At 30.8% G+C, this 15,420-nt stretch overlaps 1 protein-coding gene across 3 annotated transcripts in view; it reads right to left on the bottom strand.

The window, feature by feature from the left end:
• LOC111628135 (G protein-coupled receptor kinase 1-like) overlaps positions 1–15,420 on the bottom strand; it is a 213,944-nt gene that overhangs the window by 82,704 nt on the left and 115,820 nt on the right. For all 3 annotated transcript variants that reach the window (XM_023371861.1, XM_023371863.1, XM_023371862.1), the window contains one exon: positions 8,900–8,991. In XM_023371861.1, coding sequence (XP_023227629.1) covers positions 8,900–8,991 — 92 coding nt within the window. The remainder of the gene's footprint in view (positions 1–8,899; positions 8,992–15,420) is intronic.

Here is a 15,420-nt window from a genome sequence, read left to right as displayed (position 1 = left end):
CACGTATCAAATAGAGCTAAGTTATCTGTACCTGTTCTTTCTTAATTTAGGTTACTTACGTTACTCCTACGCAAGTCCCTAGTCCCTAACTGTAACTGATTTAGAACCGGCATGCACGTTATTCTTCGCATTGTAAAATGACATTGCGCATGCGTCAGGAACTTCTGTTCGAACAAACCTGGTTTTGTTTTTTTTTTAAATTGTTTGAGTTTATCTTGATTGAACATCGATGTTCCAATGGGCATCAATCAAACATCGATGTGAAATCCGACATCGAAATTTAGCATCGATGCTTAGGCAAACATCGATGTTTGACCCCCTGTGTTATGTGTTATGAAAACACTGTGTTATGGTCCGTTGTGTGGCTCCATCTAGCGTGAGAAAATATTTTCGCTTGGACACAACACCTCAATGGGATTTCCCACATTTGACTAGGCTGTCTTATTGTAGGCTGTGGTGTGCGGCCAACGTGCGACTAAATATCCAGATGGCACGATGCGCTGATTGGTCTGCTGAATGACGTCAACCTACTGAAATCAGAAATGTTGATCAATTAGCCTAAACTTTGTATTGTTGTTGTGAGAGTGGGCAGACATTATAGTTATAGACATTTCATCTAAAATTTGATAAAAGGCACTTATTTATAATTTCACGAGCTCTTAACCTGTTTCTATACGATCATCCGACCTTTCTCCTAACGCTAAAACTACTTAACCCACCTCCCTCTACCACTATCTCTTCAACCATTAACATTTTAATTTACTTATTACATAGTCCAGCTATAATTGATAGAATTAATGTGAGAAGTCTTCATTTTAAGGCCATTAAAAAAATATATATATACACTAAGTTTTAAGTTAACTAGGAATTTTGCGATAAACAAAAACTTGAGTGTAACAAAAAAAATTGACGAGATGGAATTTTTTGGTATTTTTTTCGTTTTTACCAAGTTGAAATCTGTAAGAAAATGTATAAAAATCCTATCCAGTTTTTTACTTGCAGACCTGTGTAATTTATTCAGGCATGACTTCTTCCGACATAACATAATCGATCAGCATTTCCTATTTCGGTGGGTTGACGTCATTCAGCCGACCAATCAGCGCGTTGTGCCATCTGGATATTTAGTTGCACGTCAATCGTCATTCTGGTCCCGGGTCGAGTCTCGTTCGCAAGATTAGTACTGTACATATACTATATATATATATGGCTAGCTTAAATAGAAAATCTGGCAACGAATTGCGTAAATTTCCCGGCAAGAGTTAAAAATTGTGTACGGCGCCATCTGTTATGAGATTTTATTTTTAAAAAGTTTCTGTATTATTAATTATTATAAAATGACAAAAAGCATAATTTTGAGGGTAGAGATGAGTTTCATACAAAATTGTAAATGCTAATAACGAATAAAATCTTCGTTAAATATAATTTAATACATTCTATAATTTCTTACATAATTTTTTGCCGATGTATTTAGGACTGAAGAAGTGCGTTATACTCGAAATGCGTATCTTTTTAAATTATAGAAAATAAACCTACTTTTTCCATCAAAAAAAGAGTTCCTATGTCAACAGCAACCTTGTGCTAATTCTGAAGAAAATACAACCAATTGAGAGAATAGTAAGCAATCAAATAAGTACAGAGAAAACGTGTACAGTAAAACCTGTCTATGGCGACCACCCACGGTTCCTTCAAAAAGTGGTCTTTTAGACAGGCGGTCGTCCAATACAGGTGGTGCTGTAATACCTTATTTCTGTACGTATTTTGCGCACTTTCTAGCCATTNAATATAAAAACAATAAAAAATTATACTTCAGAAGTTAATTTAGTATCAAAAACATAAAATACTTGAGTAGCCCAAGACATAGCCAAAGATTGCAGCGCCACAGCACTGGTGAAAATTTAAATTTGCCGACTGGAATTCTTTCAGATGATTGACGTTTCGGATGATTGACTTTCGGATAATCGACGCTCTACTGTAATGATTTCAATAATAAAAAATAATGTTAAGAATATTCTCATTTATATGTATGATTCTGTGTATACATATATGAAAAATTACTCAAAATTTTTTTCATGCTAAAGTGAGTGCATCTTTTTCTTCAGCACATATTGTATGAAACGCTTCAATTCAATGTTCTGTTGTTGCTGATTAACACCAGTTCTGATGCAAATCAAGCCATAATTTCATTCAGTATATACCAAATAAACCTGACAAATTGGCATCAAGTTATGGATTCTGGCTGATAAGAAATAAAAGTATATTTTAAGTGGTTTTCCTTACCGTAGTAAAGATGTGTCATGTCCAGAAAAAATATCATTGGTGCAGCATATTATCATGAAATTTGTCAACAATTATATATATTTAGGTATCATAGTGTAATACATAAAAAAAAAGACAAAATATAATGATATAATGGGAATAAGTGAGATGAGTAGCCAGGAAGAAAAGAATGTTGTGTTTCAGAGTACATAGTACATTCCTCCAGCAATGAGGAACAATACCACTGGAATGGAGTCAGGTGATACTACACAAAGCAATAGCGAGGTTGGTATGTGGCATAACATAACTGTTGGATAGATCTGTCATGATCAAATTCAAAGGTAATCCATTTGGGATGAATATCATACAGATTTATGCAAATAAAAATGAGGAAGAGATCGAAGAATTCTATGATCAGATCAAGACAATGCTAAAACACAAAGAAAAGTGAGATCACAATAATAATGGGAGATTTCAATGTCAAAGTTTGACTGTGCAAGGAGGAAGGCATTGTTGAACAACATGGTCTCAGAGAGAGAAATGAAAGTAAGACTCACCTCATACAGTTTTATAAAGAGGAAGAGATGGTGATCAACAACATAATGTTAACAACCTTGCTATTGCTTTGTTTAGTATCACCCCAACTCCATTCCAGTGGTGTTGTTCATTATTGCCAGAGGAATGTACTATGTATTCCGAAACATAGTCCTCTTCCTAGACATCTCACCTCACTTATTCCCATTCTATCAATATTTAATAACTTCTTTTCACGCATTACATTATGAATATGACCACTTTCGTAGATACTTTGACATTCCAGATATAGATATTCGTGGCCAACCAAGATTCTAGACACCTGCCCACTAAAGAACTGCCAAAACTGAGGGCCAATTGTCCTCCTCCATTAACTTCACATGGGGAAAAAGTGGCAGATGTGGCAATAACATTCTTGATCTGTGCATACATAAATTTTCCATAGGACTACTATTCTCGGTTTTTCCATAAGTTTAATATGGTGCCTCAGATCATCCCTGCTATTGTTTCCTTCATTAGAATAGCATTCTTCTCAAGTCAATGCAAGCATTCGTAAACAGTGAGTTGAACACAATCGGTTTGACAGTATGCACAGCCAGATTTTTGCTTGTTATGTTCACGCACGTGCTTAATATGGTCAGTAAATCACTATTTCTAAGCACAGCTCTGCATAATGAGAGGGAGGTGTCAATTGTTCAACCACCATTGCTGTATATTCAGGCAACATACCTTTCTTCTGTCTCTATCCCCGCTACCGAATTTTAGCAGATTCATCTGCAATAATTGGGATAAAATCTCCACCTTTAAAAAATTGTGTGTGTATGCTGTGCTGTTAGAGAATCCTGTAGTGAGCATAAATATGAAGTACTGTATATTGGGGCCACAACATAAATGCTTGCCAGCCACCTAGCTGAGCATCAGGAAGACACAGTAAAAGAAAAGTCTACAACAGAACTTGCAAAAACAGTGCTTGAACAAAACTACTACAACTGGCTATGAACTCAAACAAAGTTACTCAGATGCTACAGTGACAAAAAATTCATGTTTATATGGGAATATCTCCTTAAAACAGCCTTGGAACCATGCAACAATGTGAATTTGACCTGTCCAGTGTGTGAGCTGCCCTATACAAATGGTTAAATAATAATTTAATAGTAGTTTAATAGCATAATCAATTTTTTGTAACATGCACATAATGACTTTTAATTTCTATTTACATGATATTTATTCCATTTACATTAGAATATTATGTTCTATCTTTTAAATCTTGTTTGCCTTAAGATGATAAATATAAGTTCATTGAAAATGCTATCTAAAATAAAAAGCTGTTAATGCCACACTCAATGGTGTTTTTACTTTCTTTTATGTGATATTTGGTGAGAAATTTTAAGCTGTATTATTTAACCTATGATATAAACAAGTAATAATACAATATAAATGTTATACAAAATATAATGTTTAACTGAGATTTGAATGTCCAATGTTAATGCTTAATAGATTATCAACTAATGCATGCTATGCAACAGAAGACATGTTGGGATCTTACTATTAATGCTCTTCCATTTAAATTTTTAGAAACTTCATAAGATATTAGAAACTTTGGAAATATTCAATGCTTTGCACTGAATATTTCTCCGAAGTCTCGAGTTTGTGTTCATCACATACTCATTTTATTGGGCTTGCTTTGTTCCAATTAACAAACACCCCTAGTTCACTTGCATAGTGTTGTCACTCGTAATAAAAACTTGTTATATCATATTAGTGTTTCTTAATCTTGTGAGTCCAGGATCTATTTGTAAATTTAACTTGTTAAATTTGCTAAACCTGATGTCATAAATGGGAACTTTACAGATCCTCAGGTGCCCCTTCTTTGTTTATCTTATCTTTAGCATTGGACAAGTTTCTGTAAACAGTAGGATTGCATCTACATGTTATTCTAGCATTTGCATACTTAGCTATTTGTGCATATGTTGAACATAATTTTGGGTGATAGTCAAAAATTGTGTGCCTTTCCCTAGTATTGTGGATTGTATCTCTATGTTATTCTGTTGAGGCTTAATCCTACTACTTTCTATTCTCCTTGTCAGAAGTTTCTCACTGTATCCATGTACTACTGTTACCTTCTTTATGAATTATAATTCTTTTAGGGTATCATTCAGGTCTGAACAGTATGTATATGTCCTTCTTATTAACACCTTATAACTGTACGAATCATTGGATACAGATTAAATAAAAAATAACAACACATTGGTTTGCAGTATATTCCATGTTTCAATATGTTCTCTTTGTAACTTTATATTAATATCTAGAAAGTCAACCTCTGAATTGCTTTTCTGTGTTATGATATTTTTGTATAATATTTACAGAGTATTATTACTTGCTTTTACAGTAATATTATTTTTATCATTCGTTAAATTAGTAAGATTAAAACATGTATTACAGTAGACCCCCTATAATGCTTAGATACGTTCCACGTTATTCGAATTTTACATTGTAGGAATCATTAAATACATGAGCCAATCGCAGCCCGACACGTGTGAAGTTTACGGACTAAGGCTGTTTGAAAGGTTTTCTTCTATAAAATTAACTGATTCTAGACTAATTCCACTCAATATTTCCAAAACACACATAATTTTTTGGGAATAATCCATATAAACTATGCTATAAACAAAAAATTGTAGGATTACATACCGAGTGTGCACCGTTCGACTACGCCGTTGCTCAAGCTTGTTTTCGTCGCGGAACAGCGCATGAAACGGCGGCCGCGATTTCTGATAACGAATTTTTCGCAGAAAAATAACTTGACCTTTGGAGACATCATTAATATAAATAATTTTTATGGCCGTTGAATGAGAAATGTTTCTTTCACAAAAAATGTATAAAATTATAGTACTGTATTAGACTTACAATACCTAATTTACATACTGTACAGACAATAATAAACTCAACTTACTAGCCTAAACTCTCCGTAGCGTGGCGCTAAACGGCAGAAATTATATATATAATTATAATAAAGTTACAATAAATTAAGTTAATATATAATTATATATACAGTACCTAATTTATATATAATTCATATATAATTATATGTACAGTACCTAATTTATATATAATACTCTACAGACGATAGTAATCTCTCCGTAGCGTGGCGCTAAACGGCAGAAAGTAGTTCGGCTACTCGTCCACTATTGGTCCAGATTCGATCAATCTTGTCGCGACACGAGTCGGCGACGACATTTTAGGAGTTCCTTTATACGAATATTGCTACAAATTTTTCGCTACGTTATAGGAATTTCCGTTATAGGAACCCACGTTATAGGGGGGTCGACTGTATAATTGTTTCTGAATACCATGAAATCAAAAGAATAAAATTTAATTTAAAATTCGAAATTTTAAAATATTTTGGCCAACATTCAATATGCAACAAAAATGAATTGCAACCTGAAACAGGCCTCTGAAACAGACCAAAAATGTTTAAAATAATAAAAATAGTTATTGCTGGAAGTGTGAGAAAAATTTGGGATTATTGAATGTAGACAGAAAATAGATATAGATGGATACATGGAAATATAGTGGGTGCATATTCCAAGTTAAATTAGCAAAAGAGTTAAAATAAACAAAGTGCAAAAACTAAAAAAAAATTATAATCATATATTTCCAATTGTATTAAAAAATGTTGCAAGATTCTCTTTAAAAACAAATAAAATGCAAAACTTAATGTGTTAAAGAAACTGCTTGTTAGGGTAATGAATAAAGTTGAGTCAAAAACTTGAGTACATCTTTAATACATTTAAATTTATTTTTCTTACACCAGTAGTACAGTAACACTTCTCCACCTCAAATATTTCTTTAACTCAAAAAAAAAAAAAAAAAAAACGAATCACTTGGTAGGTCTCAATGAAACAGCATAGGAATTTAATGTCTCCAACTTGAATTTCTTAATTCAAATTTTCTCCAAGTAGAAGTTTTTCATGGTACCCGACATTGATTTATGTGACTTTCAACTTCCCAGACTCAAATTTTAATATTTATTCTATCCAAAATAATCCAAATTATCAAATTCTCATACAATTTTCATACCATGGTATCAACTCTCCAACACCAATTTTTAGACAATGTTCCAGTCCAAAGCAAGAGGGCTTTATCAGAAGATATACAGTAAAACCTGTCTATGGCGACCACCCACGGTTCCTTCAAAAAGTGGTATTTTAGACAGGCGGTCGTCCAATACAGGTGGTGCTGTAATACCTTATTTCTGTACGTATTTTGCGCACTTTCTAGCCATTTCTACTAAACAAATCTCGAGGTGAGCAAAAATAAGCGAATTTTTTCAACGATAGGGCTATATTGGTATTGTATTTTATTCTTATCGGATAACTCGATTTACAGAAGTCGTCGTGATATTATAGGACAGATTTAACACCAATATTTTAAAGATTAATACAATACTCGCATTTTTTCGATTATAATGCACACTTTCTTTTTTCCGAGTTAATTAATTCGACTCGGTTCTTTTCGTTCGCTCCTCAGTTACGTGTATTACGTCATCAATATACAAGCGCGTCGTATCTCTCCATCACTTTGCTTTTGGTTTTCGTTAGTTTAATCTTATTTTAACTTTAAAAATACTGTATTTTTTTAATAATTAATATTTTCTTAATTAATTAAGTACTATAAGAAAAATTATTAATTAATAATAAAATGATTTTATTATTTTTTCTCATTATACGATTTCATTACAATCGCGGAATTGAAAAAGGAAGTAAAACTGATTTTTGCATTAATGCGTTTATTGTTTTTTGAATATTTTCCCTGTGAAAATTACTTGGATATTATTTTTCTAAAAATATGGTGGAAATAAGGTAGGTTGATACAGAAACTATTTATCGCACGTGTACTGTATATGAGCATTAAAATAAATAAATAAAAATAGATTTTATCAAACGATGAGATCAGCCGATTAATTGTATCGTGTACAATATTTTAAACCCCCAAGGAAAATACTGTAGGTCTAGGGTAAAATAAATTTTTTTTTTCCCCCACAGTTAAACTTTGCCGCTAATTGCTGTTGTGATAACTTTAATACGATTTTCTAACGACAGCACTTTGCATTTCGGACATTTTCCAACAAACTGAAATGAATTTCCTTTGTTGCTAGACTAATTTATTAACACCTGCACCTAATTTCAAGGGTGGGAGAAGTGCCCGGGATGGGTTCGAACGAGAGTTTAGACTAATTCATTATATTAGGAGGTGGAAACGTTGTTGAGATGGGTTCTTACAATAGTTTAGACCAGATACATTCGCGAAAGTGGTCGCTTATTACAGGTGTTGTATGTTGTTTCGGACCAAAAATCGATGCCCGCGGTCGCGTTACGCAGGTGGTCGTTTAATACAGGTAACTTATACAAAGACTCTATGGATAAACTATTCCGTGCCAGAAATTTTTGCCCGTTTTGGCAGGTGCCCGTCGAATGCGGGTGGTCGCCTAAGCAGTTTTCACTGTACCTGCAAAACTGTTTAATTCCATTTGTTACAATGAAAATTTTGCTGAAAGGTGTTACATGAGCTGTTTAAAACAAAAACAAAACTATCAAAAAATTCTTTATATAATGTAAGAGAGGTAAAAATACAAATTATTCAGAATGGGCATTTTTTACTCTATTGTTCTGTAAATCAAAGTTTTCCTGCTTATTGTAACTTGAGTTATGAAAGTTTTACTGTATTTTATCAAAAATAACATACACATTGAACTATCTGAAGGAATCAAAAACCTTATTAAATTAAACACTTTTTAGGATGCCACCATCCCATCATCAGACTCAAATTCAAATTGGCAAATTTGAGTAATGTCCATAAATTTCTTCTTAAATGCCAATTCGAATGTTTTCTTAAGCCCTGTTTAATCCCAAAAAATGTTTAATCCAATGAACTTTGACTCTTTTAGTCAGTTTAGCATTTGGGTTTTTCTTGTCATTTTCATGGAGTTGACATACTCTAAAATTAGTATTATTTTGTTATTTATTTTTAATCTTCAAATTATTTTCATTTTCTTAAAACCATTTTATATGAAACATCTAAAACTATATTTATTATTTTAAAAACTTACATTTTTCCGGTGTCAGCTTTGCGACAGCCATACACCTCTCCAAAACCACCTCGTCCAATAATTCTGTGAACACTAAAATCATTCATGGTCAGCTGTGTGAAAACATATACCTCAATTATTACAAAAAACAAATATCATATAAAATTCAAAAACTATTCAGTGTTAAAAAAATTATTATTTATTAAATATATTATTTGATAAACATATTTTAAAAATTAATTAGTATAAATAAAAATAAAACTATCTACTGGCCAATCAAAAGGATAAAAACATTTTTTATAAAATTTTGATTTTCTTAACTAGTAGTTTGAGTTTTATTTTTATTTAGTTGACATATTCATCAGAAGCTGATCATTTCAAATATTTTTCATTTGTTGCTTTTTGATGCATATTAAATTATTCATGCCTATCCAAAATACTAACAAAACATTGCCATATCATATTATGTTTAAAATAACTTAAATAATTGCTTGCATGTAAACATAGTTTTTATTAAGTGCATTTTGTTTTTTCTGACTACATGGATGTACAGTACATTAAATGTTTTTTTATTCAATATACAGGGCATCAACATACATAAAACAATGAAAGTTCTAGGTGTCAAAAATAAAATAATAGTATTTTCATGCTATTTCATTAAATACTAAAACTCTCAAAGATATACCACAATATATATATAAATCTTTCCAATGCAGAATTGAACACTGCTATCAGAAAAGAAAATATGGCATTACCACAAGAGCACAATTAATTGATTTTTGGAGGTAAAATCAGTAATTTATGTGCAAGTGCCATTTATATGTTTGCAGGTAAAATAAGCATCTAATAAGATGCTTGTTTTACCTGCTTACATATAAATAAATCATATAAGATCATCATGAAGGCAAGGTGTGATAAGTTCCTTTGCCACAGGTAGTGTGTGAAAAAACATATAGAAAAAAAAAACATATGCATCCAAATAATGAGTAGAAGAAATTTCAAAGCATTTGCTCAAAGTGCATAAATATCTATTAGACAGACATAAAACAAATGGGAATGCCTATAAGGAATCAATCACAACCAGTTATGTTTTATTTAAGAGTTATTTTTTGTTCATTTTCTTATTTATCTTGGGGCATTTTATTTTGTTAAGGATAGACAACCACACCTCACCCAGACAAAATCCTAAATTCTGAAAACTATAGCAGTCACCTCACTATGATGACTGCTGGTGGCAACCTGTTATGTCATCGAACCCAAAAAACATCATCTTGGAAAGACTTCAACAAAAAGTTAAAAGAATGATTTTCCACCCCAAATTGTCACCAAAAAGAACAATAAAAAAACTAAAAGCTTAAATGTAAGAACAATGACACAAATTACTTAATGTCCAGACCCGAGTTAACTCAGGCAGGTTACATAGCGTTACAGAAAACGCAGTCCTTTTGGCCCCCCTCCCAAATTTTTTCAAAAATTTTTACCCACGCAAAATTTTATCGCGATTTTAATCAACCTTTAATGACGTGCGATTAATGCTTAATTGTTTTTTAATGCGATTTTTTTTATCAAAATTAATTAATCGTTCTAAAGTTGTAGTGCACGGATTTGACTTCGGTAAAGTTATTTAAAGCTACTTTCTGATGTCAAAAATGACCTCCAATAGTTTTTTAATTTTTTTTAATTAATATATTTTATTATATATAAGTTTAATTAAATCGGAGGGGGTTGGAAATTGCAATTAAAATTTTAATTTTTTTTAAATAATTAAAAATATACCGTCAGCTAGTATTCACCCTACTTTAAACCCTTGTCCTCCTGAGACGTCTGAGAATGTCCTTCGACACTGGTTCTCCCAAAAGCTGGTTATCTGCCAGCTTTTGGGAGAAGTTTTGAATTGAAATAATATGACTTTCAGTTTGCATCAGAAGTTTGTATATAGTTAATTGGGACCTCCAGTTCCTAATTTTTTCAAATATGGTCTTGTCTTTCATCTATCTAACTCCATAACTCTATTGTTAATACATAAATATATGTTTTTTGATTTGATAAAATATCTTTTTATTATATTTTGAATTTTTTGCAAACTTTATTTTGTTATTGTACACATTTGGGCTTAAAGGAAAAAACAGGTTTTTTCATTATTGTGTATAGTAATTTTGGTTTTTTCAAGTTATTAACAATTTTCATTACTTATTGCCTTCATAAAGTCCAGTTCTGGCACTAACTGAACCCTCATTTATGTAATGCACCATTAGAAAACTATCTAGTAACATATAAGGCATTACATGCCATGTTCCACTTTCCATAAAGTTTTTCATCAACATAAGTTAAAGTAACAGAAAAAAATCAGTAGATTTTCAACTAATCAGCCACAGTTGGGCTGATTAGCTGAAAACGTTTCTTTTTCAATGCCTGAAGATTGCCAATTAGCAATAATGTTATTTAAAATATATGTCTTATTTTGTTAAATATTTATCCTAATTTATTTTTACAATTTTGCAAGAAACTTCTACAAGAAAAAACTGTTCTTTTCTGTTTAAGAATTTATATTGTGTTGAATGGATAGTTTTCAATTTTTCATTAAATATTCCTACAAGAGCAGAAGGATAATTTAAGTACAACTATCATAATATTTAATATTATACTTGCTAGCTAATGTGTGAAATCAATAAATGTTTATTTTGAGTTTTCTTCTTTTCAACATGTTTGAAAAAATCAGAAACAAATGTCAACACAGAAGATGCATAAACTACACATTACACTTCTATTTTACTAGAGGATTATTCATCCTATATGATGATCTTAGCTTGAGCATCATAACTGGTAACAGTTTTTGCGTGCGTTCATTAATAGCGGCTGCTCTGCAACGGGAGTGCACTGCTGTTTGTAGGCATTTAGGAACAACGGTAAAAGGAAGACGGCGGCGCTCGCACTATCGATAGTATCATGATGGAGGAATCTATAATTCTAAAATAAGCTTTTAGAGGCAAAAGAAGAGTCCCAATTGTAAAATTTAACCATTAAATGAATTATTTGTTGAAAGAGCATTCAAAGTAGCCACAAAAACAATTAGAATGCTTGCAAGGAATTATGCGGATGTATAAAAGAACATACCCTTTATTACATTTCAGGTTGTACGAGGGTTTTACCCAATTCTCGAACCGTGTTAGAATGAATCCGTGCTATAGCAGTGACATGTTATACAAGGTTACCCATATAACAAATTTCAATATCTGCTGTCAGCAATTTAATTCAATAAATAAATGTCTTAAACAGAAACATCCAAACAGTGTGAATTAGAAAAGAATTGTTTTTCACTGAAATAATACAAAATTTCATATCAGTTTGATGATGACAAAGCGGAATTAAAAAATTTAGATGACTTGCTATATTTACGTAACATAATATAATTATTATTCGTGCATTGTATGAAGTTGTTGATATCTAGCTTCCAGTGGTTGTGTGGTGTCTGAGATGCCAAGTCTTACTTTCAACATAGATTTTTCATGAATTTTGAAAATATCTGAAAAAATTAAATTTTCCTGAACTTTTTCAGTCACAGAAAATGCAGTAGGGAAAAATTGGATTATGATACTCAGTAGATAATCCCACTCACTTAAGTATCTTGAAACAGAATGGATATTTAATAATAATTATCAAATTTATTTAGAGATAACACCTAATACCTACCTCTAGGCAAATTACTTGATATTTAATTAGTAATTAGTAGCATTAATATAGCCAGATGTAATCTAATAATCATTTGACATCAATCTAAAATTCAAGTTTATTGACATTTATATTTGTAACAATTTAAAGTGATATTATTTCAAGAAATAATAACTATACTTCAAAGTAACATTGAAATTAAGTAAGAAAATACTTTTTAAATACAAAACTTTCAAAATATTCATGCATTATTAGGTTTTATGTTAAAATTAGCAGTTACTACCATCATGCAGATGGACAGTAACTAATTAAATACTGATGACACCAAAGCCAATTTTAGCTATTTGCTTATAATTTTAGATCATGTCAATGAAATTGCTTTATTAATGTACTATTTCCAAAACAAAAGTAACCAAATACTATATTAAATAATTTGTAATAATTTCAGTGGCAGATCAGTTTGTAGACTGTAATGCCACTGATTTGTTTGCTAAAATAATCTTTTAAGGTCATTTGAAAAAAATCTGCAAGCTTTCACAATTCTTTTCTATTAAAATATGATTAAAAGTTTCTAGGGAACTGCATAAGTAAAAAGAGAAAGATATTTTCAAAAAAAGAAAAAAAAAGGGCAACAAAAAACAAAACAAAATTCAATGATGCCCACAAATCCAAACAGAAATGTGTCTACAAATGCTTTACATAAATATAATGCTGCCAAAAACAGACAAAAATAAAAGTTTCCCTTTATTTATAAGATATTATTATTCTCAAAGATAAAGTGAAATTAAAAATATAATTTACGATAGTTTTTCATATGATTTGAAAAAAAATAATCATCATCATACACTTTTTATATTTTCCAACACATATACATTAAAAAATTAATTTTAATATTTATACTAAGACAAATGACCAATTCAAATTTATACTGAAAAAAATCATCATTCAAAAGAAATCATAAATTTATTTTATATATATGTATATTTTAATATATTAATCCTTAATTCAAACAAAACCCAATTTATGTATACTCTAAATTCATTTTCATTTGCTCTTAAATATATATATATTTATTTATTTACACTTAAAAGCTACTTAAAAATTAAAATTCAAAATAAATGCTTTTAGTTAGAAAATAAAGTTGCTGGGATTATTATTATTATTTTATTTGAGACCAACTGTAACTTGACATGCACAGTCTACAGTGTTTACAACCGGATGACCTTGAGAACAGCTGTTCACAGTTCCCAAGACAGTCACATGTAAGCCTCAGGGTAAGATGGATTTCAAGCAGGATGTGTACTAATTAAGATAAAAGTTGTTTTTATGAAAGTGTATGATATACACTTTCATAAAAACAACTTTGTCTCGACTTTTATCTTAATTAGTACACATCCTGCTTGAAATCCACCTTACCCTGAGGCTTACATGTGACTGTCTCCGGAACTGTGAACAGCTGTTCTCAAGGTCATCCGGTTGTAAACACTGTAGACTGCACATGTCAAGTTACAGTTGGTCTCAAATAAAATAATAATAATAATCCCAGCAACTTTATTTTCTAATTAAAAGCATTCATTTTGAATTTTACTTTTTAACTAGCTTTTAAGTGAAAATAAATATTTATATAAACAAATGGGCATACTTAAGTTTTTTTTTAATTAAAATGGGTGGCAAAAACTTAACAACCTAGACAAAGAACTACAAAAAATAAACTGTATTTCATACCAACATAGCCATAAATCCAGCAATATTCAGCATTTAATAAAAATGTATGAACTAGATTACAAGCATAAAAATCTTAACTTCATCCATAATAAGAAAAACAAAAATAACTCATAGTGAAATGTTAACAAATGCATAAGTTTATGCATAGGAAACATGCCTGAACATTACATATATACATGGTATGATGATAATGTGTTTTGTTAATGTTATGAAAAATGAATACAACTTAAGCATACAAATAATCTTTATTGTTCCTCTTGGGAAAACTAGAGACCACACTTCTGACAGTGCTCAAACAGCTTGCAGAAACTCTGCAAAAAGTCATCTTTAGATAATTGCCAGGATTGTTGTCACATGGTTCTGAATATCTGAAAATCAAGTTTGTTTTAATGCTTCTGTTGATTTAGGGAAAATTTCTGCAGAAGCAAGAACTGTGGAGTAGGGAGGATGATCCAAAATGGTAACACAGCACTGACTTAAAAAGACTGGCAAGAGGTCTTGCTCAACTTTCCTGGCACTCGAACAGGAAGTTAAGAGGACCATTAGAAAGTATCATGATTTTCAATTATACAATGTTATAAAATTTAAATAATAACAAAAATATATTATGATAATTCAACAAATTCCATTTTACTTATTATAATGGAGATTCTTAAATTTAAAAAACACTCTGACACTAGCAATATGGCACCATCTGTTACAAATTATTATTAAAAGAAACTTTTCTATTATTAATTATTATAAAAAGCATAAAAGGATTAATTTTCAGAATAGAATGAGATTTTTTAAATTTTGTAAATGTCAACAATGTTTAAAATTTTCATTAAGTCAGACCCCACTTCAGATAAGACATGTCACACTTGCAAGTTCTGTACTCTCAAACTTTAACAGCATTAATGCACTATACATGCAAGTTACCATGTCAAATATCATTACTTAACCTTTACATTATCCTGAGATATTAAATAAAATATATGCCAATAAACATAAATTTTTTCTCGTTTGATTTTTTTAGTTCAGAGTTCTCAAAACCTGAAAATTTTGAAAAAACCTAGAAGGTCAAATTTCATTTGATTACAATATGTTCCCATCTTATATTTTAACAGCTGGGAAAGTAAAACTGCTTCATATCAACCACAGAATAAGTA

The sequence above is a fragment of the Centruroides sculpturatus genome, unplaced genomic scaffold, assembly GCF_000671375.1.
Source record: "Centruroides sculpturatus isolate CEXI.00-Female unplaced genomic scaffold, Cexi_2.0 scaffold511, whole genome shotgun sequence".
NCBI classification, from domain to species: Eukaryota; Metazoa; Arthropoda; class Arachnida; order Scorpiones; family Buthidae; genus Centruroides; species Centruroides sculpturatus.
Note: the sequence above shows the minus strand (reverse complement) of the source record. Positions and strands in the feature narration are given on the sequence as shown.